The 17,349-nt window shown below is 44.7% G+C and overlaps 1 protein-coding gene across 3 annotated transcripts in view; it reads right to left on the minus strand.

Moving 5' to 3' along the window:
- The window catches only part of Rubicon (run domain Beclin-1-interacting and cysteine-rich domain-containing protein rubicon), a 30,511-nt gene extending 13,162 nt beyond the window's left edge, over positions 1-17,349 (minus strand). The window contains exons 1-9 of one of the 3 annotated variants that reach the window (XM_089543131.1): positions 16,507-17,348; positions 11,794-11,906; positions 10,156-10,326; positions 7,137-7,188; positions 7,017-7,073; positions 5,786-5,833; positions 5,515-5,586; positions 4,643-4,700; positions 2,312-2,426 (exon numbers count right to left, since the gene is read on the minus strand). In XM_089543131.1, the coding sequence (XP_089399257.1) occupies positions 2,312-2,426; positions 4,643-4,700; positions 5,515-5,586; positions 5,786-5,833; positions 7,017-7,073; positions 7,137-7,188; positions 10,156-10,326; positions 11,794-11,906; positions 16,507-16,834 (1,014 nt within the window). In that variant the 5' untranslated portion in view covers positions 16,835-17,348. Of the gene's footprint in view, positions 1-2,311; positions 2,427-4,642; positions 4,701-5,514; positions 5,587-5,785; positions 5,834-7,016; positions 7,189-10,155; positions 10,327-11,793; positions 11,907-16,506 lie in introns of all 3 variants that reach the window. The other 2 variants (XM_089543130.1, XM_089543132.1) reach the window with 2 other exon arrangements.

A 17,349-nucleotide genomic window follows, 5' to 3' on the forward strand; every position in this document is an offset into this window, starting at 1 on the left:
TGAGTCGAGAACCCGTATGCAGCAAGACTGAGCACTCTTCTCCACGAAGTGATAGTATATCTTTTCGCATTTTTTATTAATTTTAATTCTTTCTTCGTTGATAAACTCCAATGTACCTCTCCCAGCCGCGCTTTAATTTGCTTTTTGTAATTAATCTTTCATGTGTGCATTTTGCTTAATTTTTATTTATATATAAATAAATAAATTTGCTCCGCAAATAGTGCCTTTTTGCTACGAACACCCCCCCCCCCCCCCCCCCCTCCGGCGCCAACAACCAACGGGGCCCCCCCCTGCAAAAAATTCTGCGGACGCCCTTGCCCGTCCTTCATGAAGATTCATGGAAACCAGTGCGTGAGTGTTAAAGAAACTGAGCAGAACATTGGGAAGTTGACAAAGCAATGGGAAGGAAAACAGCAGAGGTACGAGTGAGCGAGTGAGAAATGTGGACATGCCATAGAGTGCGTAGAATTGCAAACAAGTTTTTCCCTATAAATACCACACTATGTTTGTTCAACTGTGAGTCCACTGTCTATTAATTGCAATAGATAGATTGCAATAATATCTATACCCAACCCTAAATGCAGTGTGCTAACAAACGAGAGCACTTTTTTGGCTAATTTCAATAATGCAATACAGTAGTTAAGTTTAGTTTATGAGGGTTTAACGTCACAAAGCAACTCAGTGGAATCTCTCATGAAATGATCAGTGCTTATAAATTTCGGTATAACGTGAATTTGTAAAATTCCCTGACCAAAGTGTATTGTGTACAATGGGGAGAATTTTGGATGTTCCGAACGTTTTCTTGCAGCGATATGGACAGCAGCCGCACCCTCCAGCACTAAGCGGTTCTCTTGCACCGCAGACCGTGCGATCATCAATCGCACAGTATGCGCTGTAAGGATCAAGTAGTGGCACATGGCCCACTTATCGCTGACACCGCGACAAGCTACGATAAGTGCCATGCGGCTGTAAATAAATCCAGTCAGTCGGAAACATATCTGTGTGGATGCATTTCCCATGCTCTTGCATACAGATGTTTGTTTTTGGATGATATGAATAAAACATATTTTTCGGCCCCTTGAGATTAATATCACAGAGATATTAATCACCCTCTCCGTTCGATGACGTTCTACGTCATATCAGCGGTAACTCAGGACGTGCTACGTCCGCCGCTTAAGAACGTGGGTGGCGCTGATGAACACTCTCAAGGTTAGGTTATTTGTAAACATAGATACTCCCGAAAGGAGATGATTTGACAGCCGTCGCCGTAGCTCAGCAGTAGAGCACCGGACGCGTAATTCGGAGGTCGTGGGTTCAGATCCCACCGGCGGCATGTGGTTGTTTTTCTTCTGCTTTTCTAATTAATTAGCTCTAAGCGATAACATATTCAGTAATATTCTAAATCAAACAGCACAAAATAAATAAATAAAAATTAAAAGAAATCCCCTCTTTCCCTTGGTTTCTGTGGCTGTTGGCTTCTCTCATATTAATAACGAGCGCCTCATTCCCCTTCCCTATATATATACTGCTAGCTTCTCTCGTAAGTATAACGATCCCCTCATTCCCCTTCCCTTGCCTGCTTAATTACTTGACGAGGGCCTCGGTTCTGGCTTTCTTGATGCCATAATAAGCGTAAAAGGGTTCTCACACAGCTTCCACCCTCACCGATTGGTGACGTTCCCGCCACACTAGAGGTAAATCTGGACAGATGTGTACCATCAGTTAGAAAACACATTTACTGATTAAGCACACCTTAAGTAAATTTTCAGCTGAGAAAGTCCAAGAGGTCCCAACCAATACACATATAGAAAAAGCGAGCTGTGTAGTATTTCTTTTTTTGCACACTACACAAAACAACAATGGCTGCATATTCAGAAAGCCTGCGTTACACAAAATACGCACTTTTGCACTGCCAGACAGTGACAGTGACTGCAGTCCTCCTGAGAAACTGAGAAAACAGTACAAAGAAGTGCCGAGTAGGACCATACAGCCAACAAGTTAATTCCCTCTTACGATGACAGCAAGGGTACATCCAATTATTTTAATGCTGCTAGCAGGGATCGTTCAAGGAAATCATATTAGTATAGGCGTCAGGGCGACATTTGCTGACAAGCCAACCTACTTATGTACAAATGGTGGAGTGAAAAGAATACTTCAGAGGGCCAGTTGGTTTCTTAACCATGCAAAATATGGCGAGCTGCGACACCTTCCCCATGGCCATTTTTCAGCTTGATCTAGTTGAAAAAAGGGACTGCAAGTAACTGAGGCAAGCTTTTCTTTCTCGTGCCAAGCTACCGCAAGTACTACGTACCGACTGGGCCGCATCCTGCTCAGAGACCAGCCACTGGAGGTCCGAGGCTTTGGGCAGATGCTTCTCGGAGAAGCGCCTCAACAGGTTCAGGGCCACTGCCTCAGCTGAGGAGCAACTGTTATGGTGCCAACAAACACGGCCATGCGCCAATGAGCACTCACTGCTAGCACACCAAATGGCAAATGAGAATAAGACACACGAGCTAGTGACTCTTCACATCCAACGACTATAAACCACCAACATGGAAAAACAGAAATTATGCTGCTATTACGAGGGGGTACCCAAAAGAAACCGGACTAAATTTTTTGGTCGGCAAAGCTTCTGTGGTACCGCGTTTTGCCACTAGGAGCGCATAGAACAAACACTCCAGAGTCAGTAAGCCGAGTGCCGTCGTTGAAGGACGTCAGACTAGTTTAGGCAGAGTTTTAGAGCGACGACTGTTTTGTGTGAATGTCGTTTTTCCAATGGCTGATTTTCGTGAACAGCGTGCGCCGGTGAAATTCTGATTTTTGCTCGGAAAAAGTTGAATGGAAACTCTTGAAATATTAAGAAAGACGTACAAGGACGATGCTATGGGGACAGCTCAAGTGTTCCTGAATCGAATCCTGAATCAAAGCAACAATCATGCCAATGGAAAACTTCAAATTCACCTCGCCTCAAGAAAGCTCGTCAGGTGAAACCAAACCTCAAAACAATGCTGATTTGTTTTTTCGACGTGAGAGGAGTCGTCCATTGAGAATTTGTTCCGCAGGGTCAGACAGTTAGCCGGGCTTTCTACTTGGATGTTTTGAAAATATTGGGCAACAGTGTGCGGTGGAAGCGGCCAGATTTGTGGCGGTCGGGTGACTGGTTTTTCCATCATGGCAATGCCCCTGCTCACACGGCCCTGTCTCTACGACAATTTTGGACCAAAAATGGCATGACCCCCATTCCTCAACCCTCATACTCTCCCGACCTTGCCCCGTGCTACTTTCTTTGTTTCCTAGAATGAAAAAATAGGTGAATGGAAAGCGTTTCGCTGATGTTGCTGAGGTGAAGAAAAAAACGACGGAGGCACTGTTAAACATCACAAAAGATGAATTTAAACAATGTTTTGAAAAATGGAACGAAAGATTCGACAAGAGTATCATTGCAAGTGGGGAATACTTTGAAGGAGATTGAAGGTCTGTGCTTAAAATGTGAATAAATAAGTTCAAACAAAAATAAGTCCGGTTTCTTTTGGGTACCCCCTCGTAATATGTGATGAATGTTCTTGAACAGGAATCGTCGGTGTGTCCAAACAGAATTATGCACAAAGCCTGGCAGATTTTAAAAAGCTTATTTAAATGTACAGCGATCTTGCACTGTGGTACTTCGCAGAATGCCTTCATGGTTCAGAATGCAGTGAAAGCTGGTTAATTCAACTCCCATCAAGTTGGAATTCCGGATAATTCCGAAAGCCGAAGTGGCCCCAGCAAACATCCATGTAAGTCTGTGGCATACGCTCGTTAATACTGGTGCTACTGGGCCCACACCGGTTAATTCAGACACGCTCCAGACCGGAGGCAACATAATGAGCGACCGAGCTAATATCCCGCATCATGTCAAATATCCCATCACCTCTTACATCAGGCAATAGCAGGAGTGACGGTTCGGAAGGCTTCCGCGGCGAAAAAGTGTGCAGCCACATAGTTTCGGTTTCTTTTTTCTGAGCTTTCCCTTTTATGAGCTGTGCCTCCAGAGTTGTTGCATCTTTGTACCATACTACGGGCAGTGCTTCATTTCCCTATGACAGCATGCATTTCTCCGGTTGCTGCACCCTTGTAGCGCACAATGTGTGGTGGTTCACTTCACTGCAAGAGCTTGTTTCTCCAGTTGCTATGTCCTTGCATTGTATTATGAGCAGGGCTTCACTGCATGGCAGGAGCTTGTGCCCAAGGTGACTGATGTCACACAGGTGCCACAGTGACTGCAGGCTGCTGGTATGCTCTCCCCCACATGGGTGTCATAACCATTAGCATTTTCAAAGCAGAACAGATGTTGGCTGCATGCCTCGGAAAGGTCACCATGGTATACAAGCTTGTGCTAAATGAATGCCAAGCATTCTCCTGGTCAGAAGTGGCAAATTCGAATGCTAGGCAAGTGAAGTAAGCAAGAGAATGCCACCAAAGTGGAAATTTACTTCATTTTTATACTTAAAATTCTAAGACTGAATAACTTTCATTGTTCCGTGCAAATTTCTGTCATTTTTTTAAGCTGACATTGGCACAGCTCAAGAAGCACGCTGTAAACTAAATGATTAGCATTCTGAAAAACACTACAGACCCTCCTTAAAAAAATAAACACACTTACGTTTGACTGGCGTCTTCCTGAGACCAACATACTGACGAACTTTTCTGCACATCTGCATCTGAAATTTAGCAATGACATACATTGTTGGCAGTAACAGCTGCTACATTCCCATCTAGTTTACAGTAACTGCTTGCTTCAGCTATTTATTTTACCAAGCAACTCCTGGAATACTAATGTAACCACAGGCATGACTGCCAGCACTAAACATTAATGCAGGTCTTAAGGAACAAAAATTAAGTAACAAAAAAAGGCAGCATATTTTCTTGTAGAGACGCTTTCCCAAGCACCCTCTCATAAAGCACCTAAAAAAAACAAGTGTACATGAAATATACTAAACTTGCTCCAGGCATAGCACAAGAACCAATATGTATGCTGGCAAGGAGGAACAAACACTTTTGGATGATCACTGGAGATTGCAACCTGGTAAACAGGCTCGCAAAATAACCGAGGACTGCGTGCAGATATACACAGAAAAAATAGGTTCTATGTTCAAAAACCCTCTGAAAATGTTTGACAAGAAAGCTTTGAAGAATAACTGCTCTAAATAATGACCTGGTCAAACTGTGCCTGAGAAAGAAGCGAAGAAGCAAACAAAGATGTGGACCAACCCCGGTCTCAGTCCTGGCTGGGCACACCTAGGGCATTCACCATTTTTCACATCTTAATATTCTGGCAAGCAGCTTGTGAAACAAAGCATTTCCTCCACCTAATTTTCCCTATTTCTGTCTCGGCAGACCCATAAGAACAACTGAGATTAACCATAATAAAAAGTCATTCATATATAAGACCCAAACACAGTTTGCCAACAGAACATGGTGCAATACAAAAGTGGCCCATGCACTGCCTAAAGAAAAAGGGAGAGCACAGCTCACCCGAGTAAAGTGAGGCCAAGGAGAGAGACAGACCACATTCATGCACCGTAGACAGGCCGGACTCCATGTCATCTGCAATAGGTGCAGGCACAACGAGTTCACTTTTCTGGGCTTATTAAACGCTGCACATATTGTTTGCACTCCAATGAGCGCAGACACAATCAACAACTGTGACCGCAGCACAAACAGCTCATTTAATCATGTATGCTACTGCAGAAAACAGCCCAAGACCACAAGAAAAAGATTAGAATAAGCAAACATCTGAACTCACCTGAGAGCTCATATTCATCTATGTCATCATCATTGTCACTCAGGTCCGCTGGCAGCAGTGGATGTGAAGTAGCCAAGCAAAAAGAAAAAGGAAGGAATAGTGCAATTAATCACGCTATATCCAAGACTAAGCAGACATTGATTGTACTTTGATTTATAATGTGTGTGTAACAAAATGCCACACAGAACCACAAACAGTTAAGCTCAGCATGACAGAAAAAATTCACTTGCAGCCTTGCAGCTTACAGTAAAGCAAATGCATAGTACATGGCACAGCTGAGAAAAGAACTGTGCACAAGTAAGCTGACCAGCAGCATGGCACATAGAAAAATGCTAAAAGGGAAGTTCCCTCCCACTAGCTACTATGAGCTTTTGAGAAGTAAACTGAAGCCTGGGTCCAAGTTTTCGAACCCTTGAGCGATCGAAGTTTGAATGTGGGCTGCTGAGGGAACGGCACTTCCAGGGACTCGAAGCAGGCATCAATTTGCTGAGGCAGTGGAGAGGGAAAGACGGAGGTTTATTTATAGAGAAAGGCTGGACTGAGGGATTAGCACAAGTGGCTCTAGTGCTCAGTTGCAACCTAAAGTGCAGTGATGCAGTCACACTTTCTGTGTTGTCAGTGCAAAAAACATGAGCTTATGTGTAATTATGTAAACCACTATTTTTTAACTAAAAACACACCACACACTGAAAAGCAAAATTAAATTATCAATGCCAGATAAAATACGGCTGAATGCATAACTTTGCTCCTTAACAAAAAGAACTAATATCTCAGCTCCTGCTTTGAGCATACTGTCATGCAACTGTCGTGTTGTCAAAGTTACTTAAACGCCACAGCAATTTTTCCAAAACTGGCGCACTTCCAAAACTATCAATTACAGTGGTCCCGTCTGCAAGAAACTGAGTCGCCGAATGAAGTCCAATTAGGCAGCAACATGCATACAACTATCTAAATGGCTGGTGCACTGATGCCTGCCAATGCAGCTGGGCATCACATCTGCTTCTGCTGCTTCAGTCAGTCCGTGAGCACTTCCAGCGATCGATTCTTTGAGGAATTGAAATGTGGGCCCCGGTTAGCAACATGGCAGGCTGCCATGCAGAGTGCAAAGTGATGAAACTGCTGCACCGACACTACTATGAAAAGCAGGAGGAAACAGGTGGTCACATCTTGGGAAGTGTGCGAAGGTGGCCTACAACTGAGATGTGCCATCTGCCCAAGCACAGAAGCTCACCATGGAAGCAGGGCGAGGAGAAGGCAGAGCTCAGGGGCGACGTGCTGGTAGTGGCAACTGCGTGGTGAAAACGGCGATTCACTGCAAGGTCCAAGCAGCACCATCCAGGAACCTGCTTACCATCTGTGCGGCCATCGCTGAGCTGGCGCTCGATTGGCCGCATTAAGGCTTTCTGCAATAAAGCAAGAACAGATCACTGGCTTTAGTCAGCTGGTTGTGTCAGCTACGTGACACCGCATTTCTCAAGATTGCTTCCTACATTCACGCGGCCCTTACAATCTTTCACGGGCAATGTGTTTAATGTGGTATTTCGGTTTGGTTTGGTTTATGGGGTTTAACGTCCTAAAGCGACTCAGGCTATGAGAGATGCCGTAGTGAAGGGCTCTGGAAATTTCAACCACCTGGGGTTCTTTAACGTGCACTGACATCGCACAGCACACGGGCCTCTAGAATTTCTCCTCCAAAGAAATTCTAGCTGCCGCAGCCGGGATCGAACCCGCGTCATTTGGGTTAGCAGCCAAGCACCATAACCACTAAGCCACCGCGGCGGCTAATGTGGTATTTCATCATTCTGCATACATGATTTGAGGGTAAATTCACTGGTATTGGTTTGGTTTATGGTTTATTGGGGCTTAACGTCCCAATGCGACTCAGGCTATGAGGGACACCGTAGTGAAGGGCTTCAGAAATTTCGCCCACCTGGGGTTCTTTAACGTGCTCCGACATTGCAAAGTACATGGGTATTGCTCAGGAAACACGGTAGTACACATGATATATGAGAATCGCCTGCTTTAGTGCATGTCGCACATGTATGCCTGCTTTCATTTATAACAACTGAAAGATGATGAAAAAAGACCAACAAAAGAAAGAGAGTAAATTTTATTGAAATATTTAAAACGGCTACAGCCCATGCCTTGCACAACCAGAAGGTCAGTGGGTGTGCTATCCACCTCTGCACTTGTGCTGATCTAGTTTCATAGCAGGCACGCAAAAATGCACAACCATCCCAAGAGGCTATAAATGCTCTTGCTACATTAGTGTACACGTGCATTAAAGCGTAGTCCGAATTTGCATGCTTGCATATATTTGCTACTACTGTGACTCCTTCAACATTTCATTCTGAGCACTGCAGTACTAGATGCCAGTACAGCCAAGGTCAGGTTAAAAAGTACTTAGAGGGACTAATACCCAAATTTTTTTTCGATGAAACGGAAAGCTTGCTGTCTCAGGTGCTTGACCCTGCAATAGTTTTGTTTGAAATTCTGCGGAACATTTTTGACAAGATTTTTTCAATCATCGTAAATTTTTAAGTATCTCGATGTTAGAAACAATGATCAGCGAGAGCGATGGCAATGGACCTCTGCCTGTTTGCTAATGATGTGATGTCAGTGGAGCACGTGGGCACGTGGGTGCACCGAAAGAAAGCAGACTTGGTTGGCAAGCAACAAAATATATTGAGCTGATCTTCTTCAATCAATTAGCGCATTCCACCACGCAAAAACTTGACCGCACTGAGAAAAAAACAGCAAATTGTCGCGCTACACGAGAAAAAAATCCACTGCACCGCGCCATCGCCAACGGAATGGTCTGCCTACCATTCCACGCCACGCCAATCGCCCCTCCTTCGAAATGTCTTTCGTGACGTAGGCTGGGAGAGGTCTATTGCAGGTCGGCAAAAGTGATGTACCGAAACTAATATAAATCCCACATGCCGGACAGTAATAAGCCAGATTTAATATAGAGTAACATCTGTATCAGTTTCCACACCCAAAGCTGTTACACAGTGACATGCACCTTGTTGAGAAAAGTATTAATGGACTATGACTACCACTTCATCCAAGGAATGCAAAACACTGTGGTGCCATGTTGTGACAAAAAAGCTAAAACCACGCCACAGGCGATGCGAAGGAAGCGTTCCTTTCACTGAAGGCCGCACTGGAGAGAGTGTAAACTATAATAAAACATGACAGACTCTCCTGAAAGAAAATAAAAACACTATGCACTTAAAAAAAAATCAGGAATACTTTACTGAGATGTGGTCACGTGATGGGATACACCGATAATGACAGAGTTTCACGGCAGGATGGCACTTCAGTTTGTTTTAAGCAATTTTCAGAGCCTAATTGGAATTATAAATCCTCATTTCTTGGATTCTGGAGTGTTCAATCCTAACAATGTGAGGTAGGATCTTTTCATTTCCACCCTAATCTCATAACGCATTATGGACGGTGGTCAGTTTCTCTAATGAGTTCTTTTCCTTCAAATGCAAAATCCAGCCACAAGAATGAAATGAAAATATGTAGAAATACTATAAAACAGTACGCCTGACACACCACCACTTATATTTGTGATGAAACACTACTGCATAGCTTGTTGATTAATACTGTGTACTCTTGGAAACCAGCAAACAAGCCTGTATCAAGTTAGTGCTGAACAGTGGTCGGAGCTTATGTAAGAGTAACAAAAGAAGTGATGCAAAATATAAGCTCTAAGATGTTTTGGCCTCCCGCCTAGATCCACACAATTACTGAAGGCAATTCTCGAGAGCACCCTCCCTGACCCACATGCCCACACCAACCCTCAATCACATTTTCGTTTGCCAGCAGGGGAGTAAGAGAGTTTTCAGTTATACCGCTAATGGATATCATAAATACCAAGGAGATCATTTCATACACCTATTGCTATAAACAAGTGCAGTTAGTCCACTAACAAGAGGAAAGTCTTGCTTGCGAGGAGCTCAAGACTGTGTGCAACACCTGTTAGCCTGATGCTGCATACACACATAAAACAATGGTCACCTAACCTAACCGTGTAGAATGCAGTAATAGTAAAGACTTTCTGAACCTGCACACACTGAACCAAAGAACCAGCAGCCCAAGCCTTCAGCCTGCATGCTCAATTGGAAATGCTGTTTCAGAACGAAAAGAAGTTATGACAAGTCTAGAAATAATGTTGTTCATAAAGAGTTCATTCACCTATGCCCCCCTGTGACAAACCAACAAGCCAGCACACCTCTCTGGAAGGTTTTCTCATTTACTGCAGTACACAAATATGGCAAACAGAGCTGCTTTCAATGGGACACTTCTTTGGACCACATTTGCATTTAGCCATGTGCTGCACCACTGCTCAGCCCTCTCACCTCACGAAGCCGCTCCTTTCGCCGGATCCGTATCCTCTGCCTTAGACGACAGATTTCTTCATCACTGTCCCCCTGGTCGTCGTCGTCATCAGCTGCCCTCATCGCACGACTGCATCGCATCTGCTCGAAAGCAGCGATCAAGGCTTCCGAGACATACATGTGTGCATTCTCCTGCAAACCACCAGGCACAACAGAAAGAAAACAAACAACAGGCACCAATCTTCAAAAATTGCAAAAAATTGCAAATTATTCATAAAGAACAATAGAGGCAGTGCTCAAAAATGACTGGCTCCTAACCCAACATTAAGGGTATGCAGGATGTATCAGTATGATATTTAGCACTGAAGCCCTGAAAGCACAGTGAGCATGTTCTACAAACCCAACTGTTATACCTCCAAAGCTTTCTGCAAGGGGGTGTGACAAAATAGACGTGAGCATCAGCTCACAAGATGCACAGAAGAGCTATAGTGCTCTTGTGCAATCAATATGATAACTTTTTTCCAGAAAGGTGGAAATTAACATAGCACACAAAGAGGGTGTCAGTAAACTGCTGCCCCAGCTTACTGACAAAAATCCATGAGCGCTAATGCTCAGACTTGTGGTTTACAGTTATTGACATATAACACCTAGAGACTATTCCTGCAGCAGTGTTCTTCCCATAAAGTGCCGCATATGTGATGCACTGGTTTGCCCAGTCATAAACCTTACTTGTTAAATACACCAGCAAGCAAGAGGGAGAGGGTGTCACTGACCCAAAGCAGCACATTGCCCCGGTTGTTTCTTTTTCCGAAGCCATATCAAAAGTTTCCCAACGTGACAAGATCTGATACATTGATGAATATAACCTCATATCGACGATATCCTTAGTTTAATTATTATTCTAATTGTTTGTTTGTTTCAAACACTTTTCAGGCACGAGAACATTACAGAATGGAGTGGTAGGAGACAAAGAATTACATTCTGCTGAACAATACAAAAGTTTACAAAACAATGGAACGTACAACAGTCTTGAAATTTGTAGTGTCCGAAATGGTACCAATGGAGGGAGAAAGGTGGTTCTAGTTTTGCGCTAGTTCTCAGAATATAAGAATCATTATACACATGAGTTTTAAGAAACGGCATACTAACTTCCAGAATTGGACCAGAACAGTATTATATGCATGAACGGCAAACAAAACCATGGTCTTTTAAGGGAGGATTATTATAACAAACTTCAAGAGAATACCATGTTTTCTTTCGATCTGGCATGGCAATTCATTCGTTAATTTTTTTTCTTCCATTGCTTTAACTTTCTTTGAAACAAATGCAGTGATGTCCCTGGATGACAGGAACAGGATATGATGTCCAAGCAAATCAGCAACAAAGACATTCGCACAGTTTGCAGCCAGGTGCCATGATGCACAACTTCAGAATGAAGAGACCCTTCCTCCCTTGTTTATTGCATGGCCCGTCACGTGACACTATTGCGAACCTGGCCTGTTAGCATGCTCTGACCACAGCTTGAGTGTTGCAAGTCCAACCAAAAACAACAGTGCCTCAACATCTCTGACTCTGTACTTATTCTGGTTTGCCTTTCTGAAACACACAATGAAACTTCACTGTTCGAGCCAGGTTCACTCTCACAAGTGGTTCGCTCACCCGGTCCAACTCGCCGCACGAACTGAAGTCAGCAGATGATAAGAAGCTGGTCAGGCTCTGGCCTCGGTGTGGTGTGGGAAAGAAGCATTCGGTGGCTGGTGCCAACCTGCTGCCTGGAGGTGGAAGCAAGGCCAATTTGCAGGCGCAATTACAGTCACAAAGGAATACACCTACAAAAAACATATACAACGTTCTCGCACTACTAAATAATCTATGAAGAGCATAGAATTAGTACTGGGACAACAGCGAACCACCAGCAGTTCCCATACATGTCTGCATGCATCAATTATGGTTGTTACAAATGGCAATAACAGCTGACTTGTCAGCAGTGTCATACTCTACTTGGGGGGAGAACATGCAAGCGGATCGTCACGAAAACCAGAGGAGGGCCAGGGAGAAGGCGTTAAGCAAAAAGTATCTAGGAGACGATAGTGCCATGTATGTTGATACAGCACTTTACAACATTACAGGCAAAGACGCTTTCGCTGTGAGCACGGTGAGCATCTCCCACAGGGTAGCGGCTATGGTGGTCACGGATCGAGTGGAAGACGCCGAAGAGGCTGCAATAGCACTAGGAATCGTTCAAGAAGGCACCAGCACAATTCTCAGTGGTTCCAAAACGGCCTTTCGCAACTTTGTGAGGGGAAGTATCTCCGCCACTGCATACAAAATTCTTCGTACGATGCCAAACTACAGGAAGGAAGTGGATCTGGTGTAGGTCGAGTATGCTCGAGGTTTTGTCAGCCAAGCCGGTGAAGCGGGCTCGGACCCTGAAGTCCCAAGGGGTGAGACGCTAATTACATATCAGGTCATAACCAATTATTACAGGGAGCTTCGAGCGAGCCTGCCTCCTCCGCACAATTCGCTCAGCCGCGAACAGGCTACCACGTGGAGGCGGTTGCAAATGCGGTCGCAGCAATATCCCAATATCTTTCCCGATTTGGTAAATCCATATTGTCAGCTGTGCGGCGAGCCTGCCACCTTAGACAACATAATCTGGGACTGCACGGAGGATCCGCCTCCAACAGATCTAGTCACATCTCCCACGCTTGAAAAATGGGAAGCTGTTCTCGCCAGCCCGGACCCGGACGTTCAGTCCAGGGCCATGGCAAGAGCGCAGGAGGTCGCCAACAGACTTAAACTGCCGGCCACCTGGAGCAGCTGAAGAACCCAAGAGATCACCAGCCTCTTACTGACAATAAAGTTTTTTCTCTCTCTCACAAAGGGAGCACTTTCAATCTCTTAATTTCTACTTCCTGTCATCTAAAGTGAGCTGTGATACCATTTGTAACATTAATGCCGCCGCGGTGGCTCAGTGGTTATGGTGCTTGGCTGCTGACCCGAAAGACGCGGGTTCAATCCCGGCCGCGGCGGTTGAATTTCTTTGGAGGAGAAATTCTAGATGCCTGTGTAGTGTGCGATGTCAGTGCACGTTAAAGAACCCCAGGTGGTCGAAATTTCCAGAGCCCTCCACTACGGCATCTCTCATAGCCTTAGTCGCTAGGGACGTTAAACCCCATAAACCAAATCAAACCAAACCATTTGTAACATTACTTGTAAACCCTGAACAGAAGTTGCAGGCGGTATTAATTGTGGTAGCATAAAAGCCATCTGCTTCACTCGTCATGATCATTTTCGCCAAGCATACTCAAGCCAACTGAAAAAAATTATATTCAAGGCATATGCTGATGTACTACAAAATTTTCTTGCTCCTCCACTTCATACACAATGAAAGCTTCAAAGTGCAACCTAAGTTTCTAATTATGACTCATAAAGCTTATTTCCAAAGTAGTTCAAGTCAGAAACTGAGTAAGTTCCTTTTCACTCAAAACATTTCAACAAAACAACAAGCATATGACTAGTTCCATCTGATGTCCACTCTAATGATAGAACAGAAAGAATGTTGTGAAACTCCATCATAATTTGACTACTCCTAGTACTGCCATCTAAGCAACTTCTTTCCATCACACCCAATTCCATGGTTACTTAGCTTGTAGATAACATATAACAATGTGTAATTAAGGTTAGATGCTATGGCGAATGTGAAGCCACTCGCCGCGGTTCTAATAGCACCATCAATCTTAGATGCCTGCGATACTTACAACTGGACAGAGAGCTGCAATTTGTTACAGGTGGAAATTATTTACCGAGCTCAGCATGAGCTAAAATATCCATAAGCCTGTATGTTGTGTTTATATGTGACCTCTGGTGCTCTGTAAAATTTCTAGGGATAGTCATTGCTAGTTAGTACAGGGCAGAAGTTCCACAAAATAATATGTATGTTTTGGAGCAGTACTGCAGTATCTTGTTCGATTCAGGAAGTTGGGGTGATGGTTCCTACCGATTTGCATATTTTTTTTTGTGTTTAGATCCTTTATATAGCCCCTGCCATTGCTACTCATCTTTTAAGTTGCATTAACTGACTACATATATGCCTTGCTCACAGTTCCTGCTGACTAGTGAAGTCCAAGTCTGCTGTTTTTAAGTTGCAGTTTTAATCTAGCCGTTGTCTAAAAAGGGTCAGTAGTGTCGAGGAATCGTTTTCTGGAACAGTGGCAAGAGAATTTAATGCTAGGGTGAGAGGAACTGATATGGGTTATGAATGATGAAGCACCTGAGACCAGTGCTTCCATGTCGCGAGAATGGCACCTGTAGTGAATATACGTAAAAGGCTTCTGTCAAAAGGCAGCTGGAAGTTCTCCAAAGCAAGACAAGCTTTTGGGTGAGTTGGTTTGATACTTCAGACTTAACTACAGCGCAAATAACCACACTCACAATACTTCCTTAATGTGAACACGGTTGTTTGCACTGCAAGTATAAATTCTCCCATTTTTGGTTGTCGTTTGAGTCATAGCTTTTCATTTTCTTGATTTCGCACTGGTTTCTTCTGGCATCCTTTTAGAACATGCCATTCCTGCTTATTTACCTTTCCTATATCTTTTATTTTATTTTTGCCTAAATATTCACTTTGCTAGTATTTTGTTTGTTTGTTTGTTTTTGTACATAATTACAGCACTTAGCTTCAGTTCTAGCCCTATGTCAGCAGTCGCTACTTTGTCATCCAAGTTGGAGTTCTCTAGGACAACAATACATTTCATGTCAGTGAGGTTTGCAGTAGCCCAGATGAAGAAAATTCCCCTCTTTGAAACACTGGAGGGATCCCCTTTGTAAAGTGGAGCGATATACTGATAGTTCCGAAGTTTTATCTCGGGATATTACTTTATCTCATTTTCCAATACACTGTGCCAAAGTGAAAACAACGCTTCAACATTTTACACATTAAGAGCATGTCTAATTATGACAATACAAGGGACCTTTTCACTTCCAACATCTTATGGCATGTTTTAGTCACTTGTCTCTTACTGTACTTTTGTACAGCTGACTGAATTTTCTTTAGTTTGTGATGGGAGATGCAGTAGAGAGAGAGAGATAGATATTACAATTAATACAGAAAGGTGTGCCTGGTCGTTAAACTTGCATGCTACTCCAGATGAGGGTGAAGGAAGAAGGTTGAAAAGAGGAGGATAAAAAGGAAGAAAAAAAAAGCTAAAAGGTGAAGTCAAGCATCCACAACACTAACACATTCACAAACACACGAACATCAAACAAAGTCTGTCAAACCCATGTCCCTAAGATAAACTAGTAAGGTTTCTGTCCCACATGCAGCCGAAGCCCCATCACTCCAGGGTCCAAGGACCTTGGTTTATGGTTTTACTGGGGTTTAACGTCCCAAAGCGACCCAGGCTATGAAGGATGCCGTAGTGAAGGGCTTCGGAAATTTAGACCACCTGGGGTTCTTTAACATGCACTGACATCGCACAGCACACGGGCCTCTGGAATTACGCCTCCATCAAAATTCGACCACCACGACCGGGATCAAACCCACGTCTTTTGGGCCGGCAGCCGAGCGCAATAACCACTGAGCCACCGTGATTGCCAAAGACCTTGGACAAGGGTCCTTGTGGCAGAGCAGGAAAATACATGTCATCAGCACGGTAACGCCAAGCACTACTGTGCACTCATGGCAAAGATGTTGTTTCCAATACCCCCAAGAGAAAAATGGCATTGCAGTGATTCCTATGCCTTTCACTGCATTTCAGATCATGACACTACATCATTAATGCCGTATGATCACCTTTAAAGCGAATAATTGGTTTGGTTTGGTTTATGGGGTTTAACGTCCCAAAGCGACTAAGGCTATGAGAGACGCTGTAGTGGAGGGCTCCGGAAATTCCGACCACCTGGGGTTCTTTAACGTGCACTGACATCGCACAGTACATGGGCCTGTAGAATTTCTCCTCCAAAGAAATTCAACCGCCGCGGCCGGGATCAAACCCGCGTCTTTCGGGTCAGCAGCCGAGCACCATAACCACTGAGCCACCACGGCGGCTAAAGCGAATAATTAAGACGGATAAGACATTGTACCATGCAACTGTACTAGTATTTTTCAACACTGCTGCACTGTTTATGAGGGGGCAGGTAGTTTTTGCAACACAGTCGTCCTCTAATAGACCAGTGTTGCATGAGTCTGAAAGGCATTTTGCTTTACAAGCAAGGTGCTGTAAAACAACTGCATGTAAGCTAACAGCGAGAGCATTCGAATGAGCCGCCCCCACCCCCTCGTTTTCCAGTAGCAGTGCAGGGCACATTTTGGCGCTAGCACACACAAACAGATCGAAGCACAGAACGAAGAGCCAATAAGCAGGCATGAACCTTCGTCCAGGAAGCTCCTCCGCGCCGTACAGCCGCCGGACAGCTGCGCCGGGTACGAGACGGATGTCCGCATCAGAGGCGGCTCGGACTGTGCTTGCGGTGGCGGCGGGTCGCACTGTATGTGGCCGGCCAGATCCGACCGCGAACGAACGTGGTGCGCCTTCCTGCCTCCGCGGCCCCGAGCAGCAGTCATGTTTCCCGCACTGCTCACAGTTTTCGCAAGAGAGGAAGACTGGTCACCGTCACGCTCAGTTTCGTCGGCGTTGCTCCAGCGCCGCTTCAACTGTGGACACCGCGCACGGTTTTCCAGTGCTCCTGCTGCTGCCATACCTGCAGTTCAACGTGATGCACCAGCTTTCGATCCTCCTCGCGTGTGCTCAGGCACAACATGCACGCGTCGAGTCGGTAGCACAAGAGGTGCAAGGTGCACTCGGTCCGCACGATCACCTTTCCAATCAAGAGCATTGCCACGCCTGTTCATTACCTTTGGCCAGCGATATCGCCACTGACCAGCTCCAAAGGCACACAGTTCTTAGCCGTAGCACGTGACATCGACCGAGAAACCGTGTGATCACGAATTGGCTGATTTGCACTGGTACGAGGTATGTGTAGAATCAACGTTGACAGTTTCATAATGCAGCGGCAACTTCTACAACGGAATACACTTTCTTTGCACGTCCAGAAGCACTCACTCGAAATTCAGACAATGTAACTAAAGAAGTTGTCATGAGCCATGCAGGATAACGGCACATGAAGCCACCTGCGTGCGATAACTTGCATCGCAGCTAAGTTCGCACGCCCACCGAGCCACTCATACAAACTCATACAGCCACCTAAAGAAAC

The sequence above is a fragment of the Amblyomma mixtum genome, chromosome 5, assembly GCF_055824585.1.
Source record: "Amblyomma mixtum isolate Tamu chromosome 5, ASM5582458v1, whole genome shotgun sequence".
Classification (NCBI taxonomy): Eukaryota; Metazoa; Arthropoda; class Arachnida; order Ixodida; family Ixodidae; genus Amblyomma; species Amblyomma mixtum.